Below are 26,750 nucleotides of genomic sequence, written 5' to 3' on the forward strand. Positions count from 1 at the left end.
ATTTCCTTTCTCCTTTTTCCTACTTTCCTTGTATTTGTTATCTGTTTTTTTGTTTTTGTTTTTGCTTTTGCTGGTGGAAAACTATGTATGAATTATTTTTGCTTTCTAGGAGAGGGATCAAGAGGGATAGTAAGATGGTAAATGTACTAGGGTCTAGGATAGATACGTACTCAACGTATGTGTTTATTTACGCTTAATACAGACAAGTTTCTGCGTAATGTTGCTGCAATACTGCCCTGTCTGTCTCTTGAGGTTATCAGCTGATGAACTTAGAGACTTCCAATCCACCCCCGCAAAGCATGCTTAATTGGAAGGCTGGAAAGAGCCTTGTCTCGAACCAGGCGTTTGGGTCTGGCTCGAGACAAGACAGAGCCCAGTACCCAGGTACAATGGCTAATCATAATAATACCATCCTCAACCCTATTCTCGAGTCAGAGTTCATATTTTGGTGCTGAGACCGATTTCAATCATTTAAGACCCACCTTAATACTCTAGGGCTTTATTAAGTGCAATGCAGCTCTAGTAATTAAATATTTTAGCCAAGAGGGCAAAATGTCCTAACTCTTTATAGAAGACATAAAATACATAATAGATTCAATCTTCCGTAAACGCAGTAATCAAGAATAGTGGATGGATATATTGTGATCACTGATAAAAAATTAAAGCTCCCTTTAGGGCCGGATCAGACCAATAAACATTCTCCGGAACAACCGCCTATCATAATTACACCAAACTACATATGTGATTTTTTGCGAGTCATACTATCCGTAGATGCATGAGCCTGCAGTATGTACGAGCTATATGAATTACATTGTCCTAATAATCGCGTAGAGTCCAATCAACGGGACTAAACATAGGGCTTGAATCGGGCTTGAATCGGAACTGCTGAGTTACACGTTGTGTTTATATTCGATCGTGGTCCCCGTTATCTAACCGCGCCCGCCGTTCTATGTAGGTACATGTACATTCACTTGTAGATATTACACTCAGGGTATCCGATATTAGGGTTAGGGTTTCTATAGAGTAAATTAAGGCTATCCGGTCAATGACGCCATTAGTGTGGGGTGTGCAACCAGAAAAAAAACGCAGTGCAGTTAAACATTTCTAAGCAGCTTATATGAGCACTGGTAGAACCGCAGTTCACGACATCAAAAATAAAGCCCCTTATCTATACATCTATCTTACTTCACAATACCCAAAATCTTCTACAATATAGAGCTCTAAGCTCAGACATCCCATAAAAATGCTGGAAACAATCCCCCACGTCATCCTCGTAATTCGCCCTTCAGACCTCCTTGAGCTCCAACTGTAGATAGCACCTATATTAATGCATGGTGGACGTGCGCACTTAGGTTCTCTCCGGGAAAGGCGGTGTTGGTAAATCTTCAGTCACGGTCCAGCTCGCCCTCTCCCTTGTGCGCGCTGGTAAAAGAGTCGGTGTATTGGATGTAGACCTTACAGGCCCCAATATCCCACGCATGTTCAATGTCGAGGATGAGAAGATCCGACAAGCGCCTGGCGGGTGGGTTCCTGTGCGGGTGGGGGAGCGGGAAGAGGGGCAGGAAGATACAAGGATCCAGCTCATGAGTTTAGGGTTCCTCTTGAAGGATCGCGGCGACAGTGTAGTGTGGAGAGGCCCCAAGAAGACGGCCATGGTTAGGCAATTTGTTACTGATGTGCTCTGGGAGGACGTAGAGTATTTGTTGATCGATACGCCGCCAGGTAGGTTTCTCACTTTCTAATTCTATTGTGAAGAATGTAAAAGGCTGATGAGATGGGTTTAGGGACCTCGGACGAGCATATTTCCTTAGCTGAGCAGCTGCGCAATGTCAACCCAGACGGTGCAGTGATTGTTACTACGCCCCAGGCAATCTCGACAGCTGATGTGCGTAAGGAGCTTAACTTTTGTAAGAAAGTTGGGATAAACGTCCTCGGTGTGGTTGAAAACATGAGTGGCTTTGTGTGTCCTCACTGCAGCGAGTGCACAAATGTGTTCTCGTCGGGTGGGGGGCTGGTCATGGCAAATGAGTTTGGAGTTGAGTTCCTGGGGAAGGTACCAATTGACCCGGCGTTCAATATGATGATTGAGAGCCAGGGAGCTGGGAGGGTAAGGGTGGGCTAGTACAGAGGTATGGTGATAGTCAGCTGTGTGGGGTGTTTAAGGGGATCACTGAGAGGTTGGTTGTGAAGGTGAGTCCGCCGGAGAAGGGTAGGGATGAGAAAGCTTTATCAGATGTTTCTGGCCTGAATTGATGCATAAATGGGTGTTTGGAGCGCTTGATTGGTTGGGGATATTAAAATTTTGAAGTTTCATAATTTCCCGAGTGAGCGTGTATGATCGAAAGTTTTTTTGCGTTTCTATAGTTATCTTTCTACTTTGTTCAACGGAGACTTTCTGGATTGTGTTTTGTAATGTCTCCCTTTGATCATCACAGTATATAAAGCTATCAACCTTTCAAGCATCCTTACCATTGGTCTTTTATATAGATATTGCATATGAATGCATATACTTGCGGCCGCTTAGACACGTATATACATACATACATGAAGTACTTACAAGCACTTGTATCTCTAGTATATGTACGTGACCTCGCTTGTACTCTCTATATTCCACCCTTGAAACAACTCTGTCAATTATGTCAAACCCTATTCAGTCCTCCATACCTTCCATCAAACTCAAAGAAGGGGCCAGATATCTCCAGCCTTTCTCCAATCGACCTTGAATTCTCTGAGGCAATAAATTATATAAACAACCTCAAACACCTAGCCTCGCAATCGAAGAAGACGCCCGCAAGTGGCTCATCGATGCCGCGAGCTCCATTATTGGGTGCCTGAAAACTGAATTGGAGGGACTCTACCAAATCACCATTGAGGAGATTTGACTAAAGTCCTTCTTTAACCCAACGAAAGCTTGCCCATCTATATCGAACGCCCATCCATAGTATCGGAACAGTACGCCCAAGAATTCGAAATTAAGAGATTTCTAGAGAACCTCATACACGCCCACGGATTCTCAAGCAAGATACGGTTCATAGAAGCTGAAATCTCTTTCCGTATATATATATGGTTTCCCAAGGCTGGACAAGAGGGAAAATATACAGATCCGAAGGCCGGAGATACAATTTTCGATAAATCTTTCCAAAAGAAGCCCGTTGCCAATATCAAAAAAGAAATGCTGAGGAGCTGAGAGGATAGAGGTTAATTGGAGGTTAGGATTCCTGACATGCTTAACTCCAGTCTTTTGCTCATATTACTTTACACCGACTTAGGCAACCAAACACCATCTTCGCATAACAACCCAGCTTCTAAACCAATTTGAAAGGGGAGGAGATGGGTACATCTATTTTTAAAGGGTTATTTTTTTATAAGTCGTTGCCACGAACACCAAATATACATGTATTTCTTTATCCATCCATCCTAATACTTACTGACGCACTCGCGTCTTTCTGAATTCTACAATGGATGGAGAAATGGCTACCAATAGTGATTCCCTTTTATTGTGCCCACATAATCAAGGGTCAACGGATAATGTACCCTAATTCTTCGTCACATGTATACAACATACAGAGAATATAAATAACCCGAATCTTTAGTCATTACCTTGTCTATACTTAGAAGCTAGATTTCCGTTCTTATTAACCTCTTAATTGGCGAAGATCCAGGAGTATACAGAATATACAGCACCGGGGGTATGTATCGATGTCCCTCCGGTGAGACCAGAGGGCTACTTAGGCTGACCCACGGAACGACGAGCCCGGGCCAATATTTCACGGGCTAGGCCGGGCTAGTAAATTTTCGGCTCGGGCTTTCAACTAATTTGATAGGCCTGTGTGTTCCGTGTGTAATTCCAGATTCTGACTAAGATTAAAAGCTCCTTCCCATCAGTATCCAGGTAGCTCCATCCCTATATCGCCTCTTGAATAGAGCATCACAACCTTGAACTCATATAAAGTAAATTCGCACCAGCCCATAACTAAACAGGCTGGGTAGGTCTCTACCTATATTTGACCCAGGCCATTATTGCGAAAGTGGGTTCCCGTGACCCGATAGTCCTATTGGTTTTTAATTAAAAGGTTTTTTTTTTGCTGCGAGCACAGACCAACTAATCCTTAGCTCTGACTTTCGCAATAATTCTACCGAAAACTATACATGTGTGTATAGCGGTAGGTAATAAAACCCATCATCCCCACCCATTGACTAGAATAAAACTAACAGCGGCAGATCTTTACGAACACTTAGAGTACAATATGGAAGCCATATATGCTCTATCTAATCTCTATATTCCCTGTATATTCCCCCCAATATTAGCCTATTCCCCGGTATCTGCGCATGCAGATCCCACGAGTGATAAAACATGATTAACGTGACTATATCACAGACGTCACCCGGTAAAGCTAAAAGCAGATCTAAACCCAACGAATCTTTCCATTGATCAACACCGTATTTTACACGCGCACCAAAATTTGCCAACACTGCAGCCTACATATAGACGCCTTCACGGGGGTATGGTCAACACGGGGGTATGGTCAATAGAAACTTTAGGCCAACGATCAATTTTGAAACATGCTATTTGCCACCCATCAAAACGGTTCAATTTGCAACCAGCATTTTCAAAAGTGATGGCCTAAAATTTCTAATCTCAAATATATGCCGGAAAATGCAAATGCCCATTTTGTATCGCGGATCGGCGCCACTCCATACAAATAATCCTTGTTTTCTCAGTTGCATTTTCTGGATCTTTCCCCTACAGTCTTTTGGTTTCCATACAAAATCTTGGAATTGATCATACCCCCGTGAAGTCGCCTAGCTAGGTCCTTTGCATTAATCTTGGATGCCTAAAATCACACACATGTGACATGACACATAAACGCGCATATAAAAGCATACAAACATCAGCCTTGAGGTCGAGCCCAGTCAAACCACCCTCACTCCCTAGCCCATATATCACAGACCATCCATCATGTCTAATACATCACCCAAAGAACCAAAGTTCCCCGATCTCTCTCAAATCGGCCTTGCGTTTGCTCAGGCAATTACCTTCATCAACTACCAGCCATGCCCTGATTTAGATGAAAACGCTCGCCAGTGGCTTCTCAAGGCGGGGACGGGTATGATGGCCAACTTAAAGTCCGAACTAGACAAACTCAAAAAAAACAAAAATAACCACATCGACCTTCCCGCATGGGCATTGAACCCCGAAAAAGAATTGATCATCTACAGTTTTCAGATCCCATACATCCTAATTGTGTACAAGGATCAGTTCGAGACATGTTTGGCAAACCTATTAGAGGCCTGCGGTTTTGATCCCAAACCGCTCCGTTGCTATGGCTCTGTAGCTTTGAAAATTAGGTTTCGTGAGGCCGGCTTAAGGAGACCTACAGAAGCTCATAAACCCAAGGAGCTCTGTTCCGACATGGTTTTCATGAAGAACTTCTACGATACCATGAGCAAATTAAGGATAACGCAATGAGAGAAACAGAATGAAAAGAGGAAACCGATCGAATGTGAGTTAGGACCCCCAAGAACATTTTCAGGGACGTACATATATATGCGATTTATAGTCCACTCCACTCACATTATATCACTCACAGCAGTTAAGCAGTATCCTCCTCCTCCCTCCAGGGCGTCTCCTCAATCGTGAATTTTTTTTCTTTTTTTCTTTTTTTTAATTCATTAATTGTATGCAGACTGTAGTCTATGACAATTCCTCAATCGTGAATGTTTCAAGAGTACTGGGGGGAATTTACATTTTTTCTTATTCTTTATTCATATTTTTCGTATTGTTCTGGTATCGAATAAAAAGTTTGCCAAATAAGAAAAAAACAATCCTCCATTACAAAGCAATAATCCACCCAGTCACAAGGACAACCCCTTCAATCCACCATCCAGGAGCATTCCCAACCGCCACATTCGACGCTTGTGAAAAGGTTCCTGCGGTAATAGTTGATGTGGAAGACCGTGTAGTTGCAGCCGGCGAGCGAGTTTCTGAGTTCGTGGTAGTTCTAGTTGTGGACCCTCCAGACGATGTGCCAGTTGCCCCCGAAGCAGAGGTCGAAGAGGAAGCAGATGTTGTGGCGGAGGCAGAAGTAGTAGTAGACGGCGATGTTGTGGGTGTCGTCGCCACTGAAGCCCCCGACCGACTAGCAAATATTTCCGTAACGGTTGAAGATCCGGTTCCACTGGGAAGTGGTGCTGGTGTGTTTGTGCATGCCTCGATGAGATTGTCGTCTATGTTGAACCTTTCGCATTCGGGGACGGAGGAGCAACTACAAAATCCGATATCAGCACATGGATCTCAAGAAAAGTCCAACTGCAGGGCCATGTACTAGTACATACCGTTCAACGATATCGCGCCAATACTTTGAGCACGGCACAAGCACCTGGTCGTTTCCAATCAAAGGACACTGCGCACATGGTCCGTTATCCTGCGCATACACGGCCACACATAAAAGCGCGAGAGCGCAGAGAAACACATTCGTGATGCTATTCTTCATAATAGCGGCCGATGTAGTATACTGATAGTAGTGATGATGTTCGTTGTGCTGGGGTGTGGGCGGGGCTATATATCTGGGAGTTGTGTGTAGAGTAGTTTGGTTTGTGGGGGAGGAATATAAATAGATCGTGGGCTGAAACCCCAGAAAAACTCAAAACCCACAGACACATCACATGTGCATGTAACCATCGACTCACCATTTGGACCCAATAGAATGAAGGCTAGGCAAGGTGTGTATGGATTCGTTTATGTGGTTTCGTCTAACTGTCCTGGACATGGACGTGGTGGAGTTTACCGATGAGCGAGGTTCGGCAGTGGATCAATACACAGGAACATTTAAGTCCCGTATTAATTGCAACGGGAGCTCCGCTGTTGGTTTTTAAGTGTATAGGTACATGTATGTACACTGACCTGGAATGCAAGCCAAAATACGTACTACACGGCAGGTTCCACGAGTGAGACGCAAGAGGTGTACAGGTGACCGGGAATACAATGCGCTTCCCTCTTGACGAACAGAAAGATTTGTGGAACCATCGAAAGTCGATTTTAATTTTACCAACTTGTCCAGTGATAAATATTCGTATCGTGAAGCCAAGCAGTAATAGGATATGCGTGGGGGCGTTAACTATCCCTTGTTGAATACGTTTGTTGCCAAGCCATTATTATTAGTTCCCAGTTGGTTAGTAGAAAAAATTTCTCTTTTGGGAAACCCTGCTGTATTTGCCCAATTAATTGCAATATTACATAAAAACTTCTCCGTGCACTTGAAAGTTATATCTTTGTAGAATCAAAACCATTGGTCCCTTCCACTCGGTTGTGGTCTGCCTATTGACCATGGAGCTTGGGGGGGATCAATTGGCATATCCAAATACATGCAGAGGTAGTGCTAAATCAGGCTCTAGAAAGTAACAAGTCAGACTAGATAAGTACCGAATCACAGTCGATGAAGTGGTGGTATCGAAGTGCCGAATTAGAATCGATGAAGTAGTGATAACAAAGTACCGAATCAGAATGTATAAATCAGTATTGAAATACTGGTGATGTAGACAATTCTATGGGGTGTTGTGAATAAATTTGGTTGTGAATAGACTTAGGCTTGACATTACTGGGTCAAATACGTTACTGGTAGTAATGATAGACCCATTTTTCTTTCAGCAGGCTACGTACCAGCCGCAAACTCCGGGATGTAGGAAATAGATATTTGCGTTTTTCGTTTCTTTCTTCCTTCCTTCCTTGAAGAAGGCTTTTGGCCAATCAGTACCCGTCATTTGCGAATTCATCCTTACCTTTTATACTAGAGGAGACTAGAGGAGATTGGGCCTCGACAAGTATGTGTACCCACTGCTAAATCATAAAACCAATCCGAAAACTTGAACGCTCAGAGGCGCGAGGGACCCCTTGCACGCGTCCAATAAGATACGGCCATAATACTCGGATAGCCAATCTTCCAGCAGAATCCAGCGCCTCCGTCTCGTATCTTTTCCCCAACAGTATCCTATCGAATAGGCTATTGACAGAATACTTTGAGGTAATGAAAAGGAAGAGAGGTATTTGATGGCACGTTGAGTCGAGAGAATCACAATGGGTTCTACATGGGCAGCAGCCCGATTATTGGTGACATTGCCGTTGTCCTAACATGGGAATAACTCAGTGACGAACGGGGCCAAAGCCTACCTCCACTAAGACGGCATTTATATGCTCATCGAGGGCACCCCATAGCCTCTCTAGGGACAAACACACACCGCTATCCCAAGTAGACACTTTCGAGATGGGTAGCTATAGGTCTCCTGGGCATACTCCGTCCGAGAAAGAAGAAACAAATTCCGGCAAGGGTATCTTCCCTCTATCGCGCAGCGGGGCCATCAAAAGTCCATCTCATTTGCCGGCTGACCCTTACCCACGTCGACAGGAAGCCTGTGGCGAGAGAAATTAATATTTACGTGTAGCCAACCAGCAATCAACTATGTATGTAAAGTACATACCTCTCTCCAGAGCGCTCCATGCCCCACCAGCCCATACCGACAACGATATCTACCAGCATAGACGTTTCAGCCCTGCTACCTTGATCCGTGCAGCGTTGGTTGGGATTTCGAGTAATACTGCGGGTTTCGTCCCATTGTAATCGCGAGGTGGTTGTATGCATGTAGTGAGCATAGATAAGCCTAAAACTCTAAACTCTAAACCCTAAACCTGACTAACCAACCCACTCACGCATGATGGGGAAAGCGCAAGCGCCGAGAGAGGCTGAACTGAGAAGCAGGCTTCTAGAGGCTTCTTTCGGTCATGCAGATGCCGTAAACAGGGAAGGGGAGTTGTTGTCTGTAAGGACAGGGAAGTTTCCAAGGAACGTTGTTCTCCGGGGAAGCTGGTCTGCTAACCGGTCGAAATAGATTGGCGGAAACGAGTGATATCTCGTGCTTGGTGTTGGGCTGAGCGGTGGATGAGAGACTGTCAATGATTTGGGAGCTTACGCCAATGTTTTTAAGATTGCGACTTGAGTTATATTGCGTGTACATTTGCTGTAAGGCGTTGTCAGTAGACGTACCTCTGTGTACGAGTCCATGATCCAGGGTTGATCCTCATATCTCCAAGAGTCTGACTCGGGACTAAATAGTGTCGAGGAATGTTACCATCACCAACATACTTTTTCCATTTTACCTGGATTACATGCCTTTTTGTGGAGGAATGAAAGGGTCGGTTTTCCAAACCTCGAGGGCACATACACCGGATTCTCATTGGCTACCACTCCACCGCTTCCCACACCCACTTCTCAGCTTTTTAATTTATCTGGTCTGGTAGGGCAACACACGCCGCTCCATGCGTCGCCGGTCCAGTTAATGATCCTGCGGGGACACAACCAGAAAATCCCACAACCTGAACACTGACCCACAGACGAATCGGGTTCCTGCATCATGTCAAGAGGACTTGATTGCTATATTTAGCAACATCGCCGTTCCGCTTGCTCAATTCAAAGGTTTTAGGTTTTGATGGAGAAGTCTCAAAATCATCTAGCAAGGAAGTCCACCCGAAGAGTTCCACGTCTACACTTTCGCTCCTCTTCCCCCTTCCGGGTGGGGGTGCAAAAAAGCGGTTCTCCGACCAAGCCAAAACGCCCCGCCCGAGATAGGTCGATCATCGGGGCCCCGAGTCAACAAAAACTCCCAGTCGCTGATGATGGGCCAAAGTACCCTAACCCAGCCAGACTCGCTGACTCAATTGACTGACTAAACAACGATGACCCACCCAATCAATTGATCCAAACCACGCCATCACTTGACTTGACATTTCCGCGCACAAGTCCGCCGCCACCCGACGTTACACCTCCACTCCCGTGTTTTGTGTGGTGGGGTGGCTAAACGCAGACAGGGTGGTCATGCGGCATTCTAGAGTAGTTGTTGTAGTCATACCATATCACTCGTATGACGATACCTTCGGTACAAAGCCCCAAGCCAATAACGATAGAGTGCCCGGAAGCAACCAACCAAACGGAAAGGAACTCGCCAATGCTGCTGTTCAAGGGGCGGATAAACGGAACAAGGATAATCCTATATAAGCGAGGATCAATCCCCCAGAGCAGAGTAAAAAGTAGACTAGCACGCATAACCAGGTTGGGTGGATGGGTGGTTGGTTGAATGCAGGATGCCCGCTGGCCGGCGAGATCTCGGCCTATGACGGTGTTTTCCCACTTCCTGGTATCACCCACCTCCCCACTGGAAAACGAAGTTCGGGCTTCCGGCATGCGGTATGCAGGTCTGCCCTTCTGTTATGATGGAGAATTTCGTCATATCTAAAGAAACATGATCGATTGTGGGTTGCCTTCTGGAGTCGATCTTCATCTAGGATGGTGTTTGGTCTGGCCAACTGCGAGGGAACAAGCATTACACGTGGCCTGCATAGACATCTCGATGATTTTTCCTTGATTTTTGAGCATCGGTGAATGTGCTGGGTTTCAGGATGGTAGTTCTTGGTAACCAATGAGGCGCGCATTCGGTTGTCACAACAAGACATGTCAATGATAAACAGCACATTATTTTTTTATTCATTAATTTGTATTGTTCTCAAGCTACATTACTGATATCGGATATTCGCTCATGATTAGGGCAAAAACAAAAGAGACATTAACTACGTTTCCATCATAAAAGTTCCACCAAGTCCATAAGACCTTTACAAGAAAAACAAAGAACCGATGATAGCAAAGACACCAGAAAGAGCCATGGGGGCACCGTTCATGCAAGCAGCGCCGGCGGTGGCGGTGGAAGTAGGGGTGGTGGACTCAGTAGTAGTGGTGGAACGGGTGCGGGTGGTTACAGAGCTGGAGGATGTAGCGGAGGATGTAGCGGTGGAGGTGAGAGTGGTCGAGCTACCATCAGTTCCAGTGGTGGTGATAGTTGTTGTTGACTCTGCGGGAGCAGTGGTGCTGATGGTGGTGAGGGATCCATCACTAGCAGTGGTGGTGTACTGGTAGGCCTGGCCGGGGGTAACAGTGCTGAGATCAGTGGCAGAAGCAAGCTCGCTGGAGACACTGCTGGCAACAGAGGAGACGGCACCGGCGGCGGTGGAGGAGGCGCTCTCAAGGGCACTGGACGCTGAGGCAGAGGCGGAGGCGAGCTCGCTGGAAAGTGAGGCAGAGACACTCTCAATGGCACTGGATGCAGAGGCAGAGGCACTTCCGAGGACGCTTGATGCACTTTCACCGGCAGAAGAGGTGGCAGAGGCAACAGGAGCAACACCAGTGAAGGTGGTTACTGTTCCATCGGCCATGGTGGTAGTCATGGTAGCAACTCCTCCGGCAGCAGAGCTGGCACCACCAGTAGCAGAAGACTGTGTGTCAACGGCGGGAGGGTTGCAACGAGCGTAAGGGTCGGTGTATTGACGGTTGCAAGGAGCTACCATACAACTATTAAAATCATAACCATTAGCATTACGAACTGACATGATATGATTCTTAAAAGCCTAACTTACGCTCCAATAGCACCGTACCAACTCTGAGAGCATGGTGTGAGAACGGAGTTGTAGTTTTCGATGTTATCACATCCAGCACACTGGTCCTGGGCCATAGCCCTAGAGACAATTCCGACGGCGAGAAGGATGATTGAGTTCTTCATGATGATATCGTTAAAGTGTCGTGAATTCTTGAGGAATTGAGAGGATGGGTGGCGATGATGATGGAGCGACTGGATGATTGAGCTGGCTGAGGAAGTGACAAGAAGAGGGAGGGAGGTGCAGTTATATGTAGGCTGGCCTGTGATCGGAGGGTGCCAACATGTACCCAATACATAGTATGTTAACGATAGGTATGACGGAGAACTGCTATTCCCTGTCGGTGCGCATGCCCTTGCGCGGATGCTGTCCAGAGTGGAACAATAACACGGGAAGTTGGCTGGCCAGAAAAAAAAGAAAAAAAAAGAACTTGGGAACTGTCCCGATATCCTGATAGGGAAGAGTGCAAACACGTAAGACCCCACAACTGTTCAAAAGGATGAAATCTTTGCAGGACAGCCAAAAAGGAAAACGCGGAACAGGTCAAGCAAGGTATGAAAACTGAAGCTAAAATGTCCAAAACTCTTGTATCCGTACCTCATCGGTGAATCAATCAATCAATCTTGCTTCTACGAGAAACCCAGCGAACGAAAAATAAACCTGCCTTAGTTGCATGATGAACTACAAAGCACCCCATGTTTGTTGTCAAATCTTTCTCCTGCCAAGTCGAGGGTTTTTTCAAAATCCGTCTACCTACCACTACATGTAGTCCAGTGAGGGACACAGACCAGCCCTCCAACCTCTCGCTTTTGCGTTCCTATTTCCTATGTACGAAGACAAAAGTTCCACCTGCGGGGAGTACGACATCATTGGTTGGGTACCGACAGGCAGCAAGCCATACCCATATCGAGTCTTTGTCTTTTGAAGTGGCGGTGATAGTGAACGTGGTGGTTCATGCAGATGTCTCAACACAACTGCTCTTCTTACGCAACACTAGTAGATCCCTACCGATTTGGTAAAGCTCACTGGTCAAGCCACCCATCTATCCCTCAATCAGCTGTTTCTCCGGGTGAATGGCTCCGAAATATATTTACCACTAGCAATTTAGCGATTGGCGAGTTGTGGGGAAAAAAAGGGAAACAAAAAATAATTCAGCCTCCTGCTTAATTCTGGTTCGCTGCGAAGCTGGGCCGGAAAGTCATGGTGATGAGAAACTTGATCAAGGTCTCAGGCGTAAATTTCCATTTCCTTTTTCCTTTCTTCCAACGAACGAGACAGCATACAAGATTGCGAGCATGAGGGTGAATTTACTATATCCCTCCCGGTTCAACTAGATATTTATCAATTGACTGGGGGGTGTTCACCTCATGTCTTTGGGCGTGAACGGAAGAGAAGAAGAGAAGGGGCTCCCTAGGTTTGTCACTCTACCTACCCTAAATGCAGTTGTTACAGATCTTCCTGCTAATAGCAACAGAGAGTACGTGTGTGTTATGCGTGTTCACCTATTGGCTAAAGCCTGCACATTCGCTGGACTTTCAGAGGGAGACGGTTGTCAATGATCCTGATTCAGATTGTTGATGTGGTGGTCATTTTAGGCCAGGAACACATCCAGTTCGTGTAACGTTGCGCTAAATCTTCGATAAACATGTGGGCGGGCGCTGTATGCGTGGGTACCTGCCTTCATTCGCCGCATATTGATATCGTGAAAGGGCTGGCTGGTCTGTCTAATTGAACCCTTACATTCATTCCATTTTCTCACTAGACTACCAAATTTCAGAGATTCCTCTCGAATTTCCACAAACACACCCTTCGCAGCGCGTTGTAGTGGCGATTTCAGTACCCTTTTCACGACGAGTGCAATCGTGTGTTGTGCGGGAAACTACCTAAGCTGAAGATGGGAACTTCGGCTTGAACGCGTAGAAGCCCGGACATTGGCCAGGGCCCAATCAATTGGGTCTCGCAGGGGGACGAGACTGGCCAAAGCAAAATGAAGCAAGAGCCACAGACTAACCAGGAAGGTTAAAACTATCACTGCATAGCCACTCCTTAGCAGTAATCGCCACCAGCATGGCGTCAATCTGCCGTCACTCGTCACTCGTGCGTGCAGATCGACTGGCTGGAGCCTGGGGGTGAGAAGAAGCGTGGGAGAGTGGTGTGTAGTGGGCTCCAGGCCCTCACTCCTGGGATGCCTGGGGTTGATTTTACTAGGAATAGAGGATGCGCGACGTCACTGTTCACAAGGTTTAGAGTCGTTAAATTAAAAAAGGCTCGGGTTTTGGCTGTGTGGTCTAACACCTGGTAGAACAGGTGTCGCGAATGCCCATCCTTTCCTACTTTTCACGACTCCAAGAAAGCTTCTCCCGGTAGCGAGGGTTGGTAAACAAGATTTAACTTAATGGGCACATGGTGCGCAGGCATATATTTGTGCCGATTAATATTCTAATACCAGATACCCAGGCACTCCTCCGTGTTCTACGACCTGATCGGTCCTGAGGAGGAGTGGTGAGGCCGAGAGGGTGAGGAAGACCACCAGACGGAGGAGTTGGGGGCAGATTGAGCCAGAACCGAGGCGCTGGCTCGGTATAATCGATCGTATGGGGCCGGAAATTAATATCGACGGCGACGGGCACGGGGAGAACAGCGACATGGTCGATACAGGTCGAGATTGGAATCACAGAAGCCCTAGTCTTAGAAGCGAATTTGTCATTCCCACCACTAGCACAAGATCGTTGACAATCCCAGCAGAAGAAACCTCAGTAGCGAACGGCCTCGAAGGAAGGCACTGGCAGCGGCACTCCTCCTCCGACACCACGAGGTCTGCGACGGCGAGATCCATCAGCACCAACCACTCTAACCTCAATCTCGATCTCCCGGCTAGTAGGGCTAGTGGTGGGAAGCGAGAAAAACTGAAAACTCTAAAGGAAAACGCCGTAAACGCGTTGCGGCACAATGGCAATAGCGCCGGCAAGGGCAAGGGCAAGGGCAAGGATAACTCTAGATCTCAATCTCACTCTCCCGCCGCGGGCGGAGTCGGGTCCAGCGAGGGAGATGAGAACGTGGATGGCCGAGCAGAGGACGAGGACAAGGCCAGCTCGAAGTCAAATAACGCGGCTTCCCCGCGTCGGCAGTCCCTATCCTCCAAGCTAGCGCACCCTCGCACAGCCCTGAAGGCGTCCCTGGCCCACATTGTCGCGGGGAAACTATCCACCCTGAACGATCCGTATATTCCGCAGGAAGCGGAAGTAGAGTTCGTCGAGGCCCACGAAGAGCGCAATGAAGCTCTAAAGGATGGGTGTATGGAAGACGTAGAGGACGCCGAAAAGAGGATTGAGGGGCTTCACAGGCAGCGCAGGAACATGCAGGTGAACTGGACAATTCACCGGCATGTGACAAATGTCACAGTGGCTCCTACCAAACAAAGGATTATCGAGAAACCGCGCAAAAGCGACTTTATTATCAGAGATGAGTCCGGGAACCCAATTATAGAATTTGAAAATGGCGGCGAGAGAATAGACTACGTCAAATGGCTCGGACAAGTACGTCCCCCTAGTCCTACTATGTCTTTTCTCTCTTTCTTCTATTCCACCCGCAAGCTTCAATTCCTTCCTAGCTACAATTCTTTGGGTAGCCATGTAGAAAAAACATGTCGTTTTGTAGATTTCCGTCCATGTATGATTCTCAACATTTGGGACCCTATTATAGTACCTTCTGTACGCGACCCAAGATTATACGGCCCAATATATCGATTACCGTGAGCCCAGGTCCTTGAGCTTAGAAAAGGCGCGTTCTAGCATCGAGCGACTCTTTGTCTCGATCGCACCCTGGCAAGAATGGCTCCTCCACGTCTTCCGCGTTTATCGGTGGGGAAACCCATATGAGACGTTTCGCTGGCTCTGTCTCTACATGGTTCTATGGCACTACTCATACCTGATAACATTCCTGGTAAATATAAAAAACAACCTGCTATGCAAAATAAAATATTGGTGCTTGCTTGGTCGTGCTTTTCATACGTTTGAAAGTAGCTCTAATTCATGTGGGGTGTTTTTTTTCTGGGGGAGCTCCGTAGTGGTTCTGCGTTATCTACTATACACTGAGGCGATACATTTATCCAGAGACCGAAATTGAGGACCTCAGGGTAGCGCTTGAGAGGGTGAGAAACACAGACAGAAAGGCTTACGATCTTGGGGATGTTATCGTACACAAGGGACCGCAGGAATGGCTCCTCCCGCTGGCAGATACAATTGGGCCGTGGGCGCAGATTCAGCTGGGCGACCTGGCCGATCTACTTGAGATATTGGAGAAGTACGCAGCTCTCACACCAATCCCGCTTTTCTCACAATTTCAGCCCTCCCTTCCGAGAAACAAGACCTACCAGAAACTACCTCAGCAGCAGCATTTGAAACTGATCTCCCCTTCCCACCCGCAGCTTCTACGAATGGCGCAATCCGGTACTTACCTCGCTCTCGCTATCCCTCTTTACCAGTGTCTTCCTATTCGGCCTCATTGCGTCGCCCGAGTTCTGCCTCAAGGCTACATACTTCGGCCTCGGGGTTGCGTTCTTTGCGTGGTTCCCGATATCGAGTAGGTACCCCAAGTACCGTCTTGTCGTGTCGCCCGTCCGCTGGCTCTTCTGGAACATCCCCACCCACGCGGAATGGGCGTTCCAAGAGTTGAGCGCGGAAGCGGAGAAGAATAGAGAAAAGATCACAGCGAAGGACGTAGAGAAAGCATTAGTGAAGAACCAGCAGGCAGAGCCACCCGATTGTGTAGATAGTATCAATAGCGGTACCGTCATGCTTCCAGCCGCTGCCGCCGCCGACGGGACCGGGAGCCTCACCTCTACGCTAGCAGAGGAGCAGCGCGATACCGCCGTCCTTGCGGTCGCCGAACAGAAGCTGGCGCGCCCGCTCGACGCATATGTGCGCGAGTACGCAACGTTCAACTGCCGCTGCGGGCTGAACCTAGGTAAGCTCGTAATCCACCCCTCCGGTCTCCGGTTCGAAAGCCTGCGCAAGCGCAGGACAATCTGGGACCGCGCATGGATAGAGCTCGTAGAGATCAAGAAGGTATGTCTTACACATTTATCTACAATTACACGCGTAATGACGCTCGGTCATGGCTTATCACTCGTAACCATAGGTGAAGAGCTCTGAGCCCGTGGGGAGGCTGCTGTCGCTGGAGGGCCTGGAGATGGTTTTTACGGATAGTTCGAGGGTGAGGCTGGGGGATATGGTGGATCGCGGGGAGGCGTTTAAGTGGATATTGGGCTACTCGAGGTTGAAGTGGCGATCGAATAATTGAGGGTAAAGGTAAAACGTATATAAAAAATACATATCGTGGATCTGGTTGGTTGGCCGTTGTTTGTGCAACATTACATGTATGTTGCACCCTATCATATCGTGGATACACTACACGAAAACAATTTTAAATACATGTACTCAAGCGCCGGCCGGCCTCCGTGGACTAGCTGGCTGGCGTTGATTTCATTGCTAGTATTGCTACCTGGAAGGCAAAAGTTATACTTTCAAATCCTCTCTCTCCGCGCGCGCATCGTGAGGACTGAGCTAAGGACAAGATTTGAGCCAATACTTTAAATGGGGGCCAGTGCACTCCAGATCTACACAGAACCAACGGGCGTGAGAATAACGGTCTAATTTATTCAAAAATCTCCACCGTGACTAGCAATTCCGATAGATAATTTGCTAGTCCCGGGGGGTTCACGATGTATACTAGTCTAGAGTCTAATGCACAGGCGGGCACGGGCGCGGACGCTAGAAGTTAGTTGTATTTTTGTTGAGATCTCATCGTGGGGGGGGGGGGGGGGGACATGAGATATGCACGCGCGGTTAAGTTTAATCTGGCGATTATGGATTAATTTCCCAGCAGGAAGCATGGGCCCAGTGGGGTGCCAGTTATCGTTTATCTGATAGATAGAAAGCCGCGGCCGGGGTGGGTGATAAAAGATAGGGGTTAATTAAACCTACATACACTTATAGAGACAACGGGCGATAGGTCTAAGCTGGTGAGGTTACTTCCGGTCCTGATTTTGAATTTAGGAGGATTGCATGGTTTATCCTATCCTATACTACACTACAGTTGTTTGGTTTATTTGTTTGCAGACAGATGACAGGTAGTTAAGGGCATCTTTACAGTTCATCTACTTATCCAAAGTATTGGCACCCAAGTACCCACCGCGCGCGTGGGGGCTGTTTTACTACAGAGAGGTGAAAGTCGAGTCTATGGCCACCATACTACCATATCACCACTTCTCCTAGATGCAATTTTTGCTTCATCCCCATACTCTATACTCAGGGAATTGACGTGCACGTGTCTATGCCCATGGCCAACAGTTGGAATAGTAAACATATCCAAGCATCGGCCGGACGAAAGACAACTCACCAAAACACGACCGAATCGTATCGTCCAACCGCTCCTAATGGTGTTAGACAGGACAGGGGGCTGTTTACGGGGGATCCTGGCTTGTTTGCCGCGGGCCAGCTAGTTAAGATAGTGACAGCTGCGGCCGGGTTGTGTGCTTCTTGCTTGATGTTTGAACCCAGCATCCTGGATATGTGGCCGGGGGTGCTGTGTTGTCTATTGGGACTACCTACTCTACTGCTAGTGAATGTCTGTTGGTAGGATGGAGGGTTTAAGCTGGCTGGCTGTTTACATGGAGGAAGCTAGCTGGCCACCTAGAAAGCAGTTGCACTTCGGACGATATGGTCAGTTTAACGCGGAACGCTGCAAACAAAGCCGTAGCGCATGTCTCGGTGCTGAGAGACACTTATGGTTGTGCCGTTGGTGCTTCTAAACTTCCTATTCATAGAATCTCACTCACCCTACCCGGCTGGAGACAACGGAGAATGTCTGCAACACAAAGGCTCAATCCCGGGAGGGAGGTTTCAGGCACCGGATTTTGGGGGTTGTGTCCCTCCTGGCTCCCGGCCGTGGGTATTGTACCTTCCTCTTATTTGGCGGTTCTCTCCTACCCGCCATTCGATTTTAGATTTCACAGGGTATACCTTGAGCCCTGGATCTTGCTTGGTAGCGGCGCCGGGTAGGGTCATGGACCCGGCCGGGTGTTGCGGCCGGTGCGCTGCGGTACGGCCGGGCGTTAGTCGTGTTATCGCTCCGGCATACCTTTTGAAGCGCCCAGACTTTCGCTGGGTATGCGGTCCGACTTTCTATAGCACGGTGGGTGTCTGACTTGAGAAGCGGCGGGCGGCGGGCGGCGGGCAGGCGCTTTGGGATGAAGGGTGGGTGGTGGTTGTGACGCGGTGAGGTGATATGAGGTGGTTGAGGTGATGTCAATGATATTGTGATTGAGACCTAACCCTTGAATTGGTAAAATATATTTTTTTATCATAGCTCTCCTGGTTTAGGTGCATTACTATAGACAGGCTGTCTAGGAAGGAAGGAAGAGATGTCGTTGACAGCTTGACTATATGCAGCCGATGCCTTGGCACCCCTTCCTTCCTCCTCTCGCTCACTCACGCTTGATGTGGATCTGGAAATTGTATACTTCTGACTTCTAGAGGATGATGGTCTCTGTCAGAAACTTTTGCGCCCTGCATGTAGTCTCGGATTTCAGCTGCATATATATATGATTTTCGGGGTTTGGGGGCGTGTGCATATGGCCTATAACGGGTGCTGCTAGATAAAAGTGGAGATCTTCATAACTTACATGCTGGAGGAAAGGTATTATGCACCCTAACAGCCCTAGCCCATATTTACAGAGGGCGGGGATTCGGTCGTTTTAATTTGGCTATTATGAATAGGGCTAGAGAGGGGTGGAGGAGGGGGTGTTCTGGTGACTTCAATATAGAGATGTTGTTAATATTATTCTTCTCTGGCCCCGGGCCCAACTATTATTAGTAGTGGGAAAGGTTGCAATGATAATATCGCTAGAATCAGAAATCTTGTGTTTCCTAATGTGCCAACTCTAATACCCCCGTTAGTAGTTCCTTAACGCCACTATGATTGTACCCTTTAGATAACCACGGCTGTGCTTAATATATAATCTAGGGACCTCCCGTGGTAATTGAGCGGGTAAAATTGATAGTGGTGGGTTGGGCGATTTAGTGGGGTGTTGAGTGGGATGGATATGATGTATCTAGGCGTCGTAGCTAGCGGGATTTAGTTAGTAGGTTACAATTAGAATCAGTGTCAATATAGGTGTTGGGTGGAAAAAGATTTGTGCTTTAGAAACTACGTTAAGTGGAAGTCTTGTTAGCACATTGCTAACTCAGAAATATTAAAACGGAGTTTTGGTCTGCCAAACACGAGCTCAGTATTAATGAATTAAATAAACAAAAAAACGAGCTCAGTACTATGTCGGTGATTTTGTTACAGTTTTTGGTAGGGGATGTGTGTTGCAACGAGAAGAAGTAGGTCTGACCCAGCTTCTCAGAATTCAGTTATGTTAATGAGATTTCCTTAACAAAGTGGCTTGCCAAACGGGCCAACTTATCAGATAACGGGGTTTTGGGAAAAGTCCATTGCATAACGGCATTTGGGAGTCTTAACCTCCGTTTAGGTGGTTGCCAAACGCGCCCTAATGAGTTAAACCAAAAAAAAAAAAACAATGTCTACCAAACGAAATGGAGAACGAGTGATACCCTATGATTGAATATCATATAATCGACTGCGTGCGTGGAAATGGAAACAGATATGGGACATACCAATGATGGATCTAGATGGTATATATAGCCGTTTTAAAAAGTGCAGAGGTGTATGTATATGTGTATGTACGTGATTTGATATAGACTGAGATTTATATAGAGAAAAGACGGTATAGGAGATGTGGGCGGGGATAGTAACGATAAAAGGGAACCGTGTTTGTGCTTATGAATATTCCTCAAACTGGCCACTTGTTACACTAACTAGTACTCTCCGTGAACTGACGATATCGGTTTGATTATTTTAAGAGGTAGGGTTAGGACGTTATATATATGCACCAAATCTTGGGGGGTACGAACCTACAGGCGCTCTGTGGGGGTGTTTGTAATTGGCTTGGAACACTAGATGTATTTAACCGGATGTCTTGGTCCAACTAAAGTTGGGTTGCGATATCATCCAGCTAGATGGCTGGTTATCTTAGATATGATTACACTTTATATCGTTGCACCAAACAATATTGCTAAGCAAGTTATCACTACCTACTAGGGCTAGGTAAAAAAAAGCTTTTTTGATTCGTGGGTGAAGTGGAAAACAGTGGTCTATTCCGATTCCTATGCCTTTCTCGCCGAGCAGGATCATTATGAGGATTATCGTTAGGGTTATACGTTAGTTACATGTAGTTGGGGTTAATTAGGTTTAGGTAGGGCTGGTCCACCACCACATATAAATTGGAGGGTACGCAAGTCGTTTGGTGTGGGAAATGGCTGCTCACTTCTGTTTCATTTCTGTTTCATTTTTTTTGGAAATATGTTTTTGATGGGTTTGGGCCATTTTTACTAATCGAGGGGAGGAATTATATCACTAACACCTTTAGAGGCTGACTGTACTTGGGGTTGGTTTCACGGTTTAGGCCCTGCTTACATGTATGCTTTCTTTGTCACGGCAACTCTGTGCTTTTACTCCACAAAATAAGTTGAGGGTTCCCTATTGTCAACTACCAGAGATACAGGAACTATCCTCGTTGTGTCTTGCAGGATATAGTGAATGGCCTAACTGATGTAAGAACCTCCCATGTTTTGAAATTAGCTAGTCGCATATCTAGTAGGTCTACATCAATATGGATATAGTATACATACAAGTAGTTTCCGGCCTTCGGCCGGTACTATATGTATATCAATCAGTCCAATATACAGGCAAACCGCTTTTCGGCTTATTTCTCTATTTACCTGTCAGTCGGGGCTCTCAGGCCACTGCACGGCCCTCGACCCCTCTTGGCAGGCAAAGTCCATCACTATATCTAGATCTGCTCTGGTCAATATGTGCCTTTTCTGATATCCCCGATATATCAACGGATAGGTCAGACAATTTCTCCAGTTAAAACTACAGGTATATCCCTTTAACAGCCACCAAGCCGCTAAAATCGAACTACTAATCGATTCCCAGAACCAGTAGAAACCTTATTAACACTCTAACAACACTCAGCACAATACCCTATGTTAATATCCAACACATGTTTCAAGTGAAACAAAAACATCCCTCAATGAACCAATCAGAAGACTATAAAAGCACATTGCATATGCAGGTTATAATTATATACTTATTAGATATCTATAGTTGAAACACTACAGTATATATGAATTGCTGCTACCTTGACCGCCAGTCTGCAAAAGTGCTAGTAATGGACCGTGAAAGTAGAACCGGTTTGACCCACGCAACACCACAGATCTACGAACGATCGACTAGGCCCAAGTGATATATAGGTGCGTACATATCCATCCCAGTGTCTCTCCCTCATACTGACAACCCTTGTGACCAGGTCCCAAAATCCAACTGGTGGTCTCTCGGCGGGCGAGAAGGGAAGGGTGGGGACGCTACGGGTACCAACATGCCATGGATCTGCAGCTTTCCCAAGGCTCCTTACACGCATCACAATGGCAGCTACATAGTAATTGCACATGCATCGGGGATACGCAGTGCAACCAGTGGTGATGATGACTTCGCAGTGCGGCGGGGAGGGGGGGGAGGAATACTTCCCACAACCCTCTAAGATTATTTATAAGTACATCTCTGTGCTAATAGTGTAGGGCATACATGTAGTCATAATATATGGATTAGATCTTATGTCGATTTGGTAAACGTTCCTCCCATCCTTCAAGAGCCTTGAAGATCATTACAAGTGCTGCATGGCTGGCGCCAAGCCAAGGTAATGATCAAAAGTCCGATATGTCGACCCTTCGATGTTTCACACCCAAGCTTTCTCTCTCTTCACGAAAATAAGCAAACATGGGAAACAAACAATGCGACTTCACCCGTCCCCACGTCTATTTCTGAACAAGAGGAGAGAGAGAAAGAAAAGATAAAAACAAAAAGAAGAAAAAACCGCCCTGCCCTGTCCCCAACCCCGACCTACCTACTCACATAAGCCATAATAACATCTAGGGATTGAACCAGCGCATTTCGGATTTTTGTTGTCTAGCTTTTTTGGAATCTCAATTTGTGCTGTTCATTTCCACCTCCCTATGAATTTTTCCCCCGAGACCGCTCTCTAATCACCCCCCGTATCCCCGCCCTGTCTCTCCACCACCGCCCTCCCCACACCTCGGCTCCAGTCTTCCGTATCGTCGCACAACAAAATAAAGCAAGCCCAGCCAACCTATGAAACAAATTGTAGAACGTAAAAGAAATGAGGAGATAGCAAGAAAGTAGTAACACTCATCACGCATGTATCAATCACAACATCCCGGCCACGACCTAGAAACCATAGTGATGGGACGAACGCCGCCTAGTATTGCTAGGTGAAAGTGGTGGCCTCGAGTAATCCACCACTACCGCTTCAAGGGCATGGCCCAGAACAAATATGCTGGTGATGAGAATCGTGCACCTGACGTCATTTCTTTTGATATTAACCATGACAAGTCAGAAAGAAAGAACGCCCCTTGCACGTCAATCAATCAAGAAGCGAAAAGGGAAGCAACAAAGAAGTAATAGAAAGGAAATAAAATGTAACTTCAACAGAAACAACATGCCCAGAAAGTAGTATAAAAGATGAGTTGCCAAGAGCACAAAACGGAAAAAAATAAAATAATTTGTGATGCCGACATTTCATTTACTTTAACAGCAACAATTCCCAACGCCGGAAATTTTTGTTTTGCTTCTCTAGTAAAATGAAGGCTCTATGCGACACCTACCACCTTCGCGCCTTCATCCTGAATGTTCAATGCGTCCATTTGCCTCTGGCTTTCTCCGGTACTATCATCTGTGATCTGCATTGGCGATCCGCCTCTTACTACCTGCTGGCTCTGTGACGACAAGGATAGGGATTTACCATCACTTGTTGGTCGGGGTTTCCGATTCAGAGTTGCCTTCTCCTCCAACATTTTCCACACGCTCTCTCTGTCGGCGAGTCTTTGGGGTGCGGTTTCTTGATCGGTTGCATACGCGGCCGTGCATTCGTCAAAGAGCGTTGGGTTAATCTCCATAAATAGCTTCATGGCGTTATATACCATTCCATGGATTGTCCTAAACGGCCGTCAATAAGAGGTTTATTTAATTAAAAAAATCGAGGGCATACCTGTTCCAGTGACCCTTGGAGTTTTCATAAAGCGGTGCAAACATAATTGGTAAAATGACTTCGACATTGTCGCTCACCAAGTTACAAAAGTACTCATTGTTCCAGAAGTATAGCGCTCTCTCAGCGACCTAGTAGTATAGATTAGATAAACTGCGGCTTTTCTTTCTAATAATAGGTAATAAGAAGCATGCCTGGAAATGTGGGCTAGCAACGCTCTTAGCTAGTTGATGGAAAAGTGGTTCCTGAACTTTAGCAAACTCTGCCGGGTCCATCACTTCAAAAATATCCTCGACTTCGTTCAAGTACATGACCTCTTTAGTACTATTGACCTTGGGCCAGTATCTTAACAAACCGAGCACGACCTGTTTTATTATCAAGTCAGACCAGATCCATACTTATCACAGTAGGGAAAAGGATCGAAAATAATATACCTCCTCAGTCAAAGCCGCATCCTTCTCCAAAAACTGTACTATACAGTATGCCAGCTGTGGGTGGTACATACTCAAGCTCTTGACTTTGTGTAGAGGTAAGAGAACCCTGGTCAAGAACAACTTATGCTCCTCCTTGAGTGGCAGGGCAAAACCGTTGATAATACTTCCCAAGATCTCCAATAATTCGGCAATCCCATTGAAGCGCTCTGTCTCATATACAAACTGGAAAAAGACGTTGTTGATAGATCGTCGGATGTATGATCGGAGGTTGAGGAATTTCCCATAGATACGGTGGAGTGTAGTTTTCAAGAAATCGCGCTCTCGGGGATCCTCGGAGTCGAAAAGTTCAAGTAACTGTTTGCAAATATCAGTATTTAAAGGTTGCGCTTACAAAAGAGCTCGACTAACTTGGAGAACGAATTGGTGATCAATGTACTGTTTCGCAATGTTTGTATTGAAGTCTTGGCTTTCAATGAACCTCAAAAAGAATTCATAGACAACCTGAATATGCGGCCACGCAACCTCTAGAACAGGCTCGTCCTCTTCCGGATCAAAGGCGTCGCCCACAGGGTTCACCGGAGGTGGGATGGGTCTGAAGAGATTCTTGGCGAACATCTCTACAACTTTGGGGTACATTGGCTCATTGATGACCGAGCGGTTATTGGCGACATAATCAAGTAATTCATGAAGAGCCAAACGCTTAATTTCCTTGGACTTCATATCTGCGGAAGCATCGTTGAAATCAAAGATGACGTTGCATTGTTCAATCTTCTGCATGAACAAGTCTTGGCGCCTCTGAGGGGGTACCTCTGAATATCCAGATATTAGAAAGCCAGCCCAACAAATGCCCCAACTTTATAGGTTATAGCTACAAAGCGCCAATAAAACCTAGATAGGGACATACCATGAAATCCGGGCAACTTTTCTAGCTCCCTCTTCTCTGAGATATCGAACCTGGAACTATGCTGCCTCTTGGGCGTCTTCAGTCCCTCTGGGATCTGGTCTGCTTTGGGTGCTGTGTGTAGTCTGTCGAAAGCTACACCCTTTGCTCCAGCCTTTGGCGGCGCAAGGTCACCGGGCATGGTTTCAGCAGCACCTGGAGGGGGGATATGCTTCCAAACCAAGTCATGCATAAATTAGCGACCAGGCTCCCGAACCACCAAGCGGGAGGGGTGAGTGGGGGTTTGGGGGCGAGCATACAGGAGCTGAAGACGGACTAATAATGACTGATGGTGTAATCAGCCTTGACGGACTTGCTGCGATCTGTTGCTGTAAGTTCGCCAATGAAGCTGCCGATGATGATCCAGCGGGAGACTGGGTCGACGCTATCGAAGAGGCGGGAGAGGATGAGTCTTTGCTCTTGTGACTTGAAGCCTTGTCCCCATTTTCGTGACCATTACCCTTCTTGTCAGAGGTTGAGGATGACGAAGGAGCTGCCTGTCCGGGGGTAGGCGAGGTACCCTTCTCCTTCTTGGATGAGGTTTTGGACGAATCTTTGGTTCGAGATAACTAGTAATATCGAAGCAAATTACAGCAAGAGAAGGTTAGTAACAATGGGCCACTGTCCACCCCGTACCGCATGTTCATCCTGGAACAACGCAAGATCCAGGGAAATATGGGGAATGAGTGGAGGAAGGGGACATACACCCACTTTCTGCCTAAAGCTCTTCATCTTCGAATCCACCTAATGGCAACCGGGAGAGGTAGCAAAGGGCTGTTCTTAAAGCTCGAAAGGTCGGGAAGTTTAACAAACAAAGGAGCGACAGGGAAAGGAGGGGTTGCTGTTGCGTTGTGGGGCTCCGGATCAATCAATTCGTGAGAACCAGACAGCGGGAGAAGTCCTGATAGAGATGGTAAGGAGGGGGAAGAAGCGGAGGACACTGTACTGCCAAGAGGGACGTGTGTGGATTGGAGATGATTCAAGATGGGGGGTGTTGGGCGGGTTGAGTTGGGTGGGTGTGCCTGTCGTTGGATAACCACGGGGATGGGGGGGATTCGTAACGGGCGATAGAAACGAGACGTTTTGGCGGGACACAAACAACAGGATGACGGATGGTTGAGTTTGAGGGTGAGACCTTTTTTCTCTCCCTCTTTTGATGATTCAATACGCTATCACCTTCTCCCTTCTTTTTCTACTACTGCTTTTTTTTTTTTTTTTTTTTTTGCAAGAGGCTCGAGGGTGATTTATGATAGTTAGGGGTTGGGCAAGGACTGTTGTTGCAGTTACAGATGCTTGCTGATGAGTGCTTCTTCCTTTCCCTCTTGTTGTTATTGTTATTGTTATTACTAACTTGGCGAACAGATGTGCGAACGAGCCAACCGGGGAAGGAGAGGGGAATCCGGGGGGGGGGGGCGTATGCTTCAGTAAGATATTAGATCTCTCTTTCGTGGGTAAGGTAAGGTAGGAACTGCTGAGCACGAAGTCAGGGGCAGGATGGGCTCAATTGCGAGCGGGGCGCCAGCAACAGAGAGCTGCTACAAACAGAACCCAGGCAGCAAAAGAGATATGCAATCGTCAGAATGCCAGTGTAAACACAAAAAATGGTAGAGCTGCTCAGAGGAGCTGTTGTTGTACGTATGTAAGCCTACCTGAACACCACGCGCGGGGTTCGTGTTTGGTGGAGTGAGAAGCAGAAGCAGCCGTGTGTCTAATAAC

General features: G+C 46.8%; 6 protein-coding genes across 6 annotated transcripts; 3 read left to right on the forward strand and 3 right to left on the reverse strand.

Annotated features, from left to right (window-relative positions):
• Positions 1–1,243: 1,243 nt before the first annotated feature.
• On the forward strand, positions 1,244–2,253 carry LAJ45_09187 (uncharacterized protein; the record flags this gene model as incomplete). Its single annotated transcript, XM_046118732.1, has 4 exons — positions 1,244–1,273; positions 1,353–1,722; positions 1,785–2,107; positions 2,164–2,253. The coding sequence occupies 4 exons, from the start codon at positions 1,244–1,246 to the stop codon at positions 2,251–2,253; spliced, it is 813 nt and encodes a 270-aa protein (XP_045968117.1).
• Positions 2,254–4,960: 2,707 nt separating this feature from the next.
• On the forward strand, positions 4,961–5,641 carry LAJ45_09188 (uncharacterized protein; the record flags this gene model as incomplete). The annotated part of the gene is made up of 3 exons (XM_046118733.1): positions 4,961–5,416; positions 5,480–5,504; positions 5,592–5,641. 3 exons carry the CDS (start codon positions 4,961–4,963, stop codon positions 5,639–5,641), a joined length of 531 nt encoding a protein of 176 aa, XP_045968118.1.
• Positions 5,642–5,833: 192 nt separating this feature from the next.
• On the reverse strand, positions 5,834–6,494 carry LAJ45_09189 (uncharacterized protein; the record flags this gene model as incomplete). The annotated part of the gene is made up of 2 exons (XM_046118734.1): positions 5,834–6,266; positions 6,337–6,494. 2 exons carry the CDS (start codon positions 6,492–6,494, stop codon positions 5,834–5,836), a joined length of 591 nt encoding a protein of 196 aa, XP_045968119.1.
• A 4,163-nt stretch (positions 6,495–10,657) lies between these two features.
• Positions 10,658–11,598, reverse strand: LAJ45_09190 (uncharacterized protein; the record flags this gene model as incomplete). The annotated part of the gene is made up of 2 exons (XM_046118735.1): positions 10,658–11,390; positions 11,456–11,598. 2 exons carry the CDS (start codon positions 11,596–11,598, stop codon positions 10,658–10,660), a joined length of 876 nt encoding a protein of 291 aa, XP_045968120.1.
• A 2,469-nt stretch (positions 11,599–14,067) lies between these two features.
• Positions 14,068–16,774, forward strand: LAJ45_09191 (uncharacterized protein; the record flags this gene model as incomplete). The annotated part of the gene is made up of 5 exons (XM_046118736.1): positions 14,068–15,009; positions 15,176–15,415; positions 15,540–15,775; positions 15,900–16,539; positions 16,613–16,774. The coding sequence occupies 5 exons, from the start codon at positions 14,068–14,070 to the stop codon at positions 16,772–16,774; spliced, it is 2,220 nt and encodes a 739-aa protein (XP_045968121.1).
• A 6,491-nt stretch (positions 16,775–23,265) lies between these two features.
• Positions 23,266–25,766, reverse strand: LAJ45_09192 (uncharacterized protein; the record flags this gene model as incomplete). Its single annotated transcript, XM_046118737.1, has 10 exons — positions 23,266–23,348; positions 23,418–23,611; positions 23,664–23,791; positions 23,855–24,025; positions 24,095–24,448; positions 24,503–24,903; positions 24,999–25,206; positions 25,295–25,419; positions 25,495–25,603; positions 25,746–25,766. The coding sequence occupies 10 exons, from the start codon at positions 25,764–25,766 to the stop codon at positions 23,266–23,268; spliced, it is 1,794 nt and encodes a 597-aa protein (XP_045968122.1).
• Between the last annotated feature and the right edge of the window lie 984 nt (positions 25,767–26,750).

The sequence above is a fragment of the Morchella importuna genome, assembly GCF_003444635.1.
Source record: "Morchella importuna strain M04M26 chromosome Unknown Morimp01GS034, whole genome shotgun sequence".
Taxonomy (NCBI): domain Eukaryota; kingdom Fungi; phylum Ascomycota; class Pezizomycetes; order Pezizales; family Morchellaceae; genus Morchella; species Morchella importuna.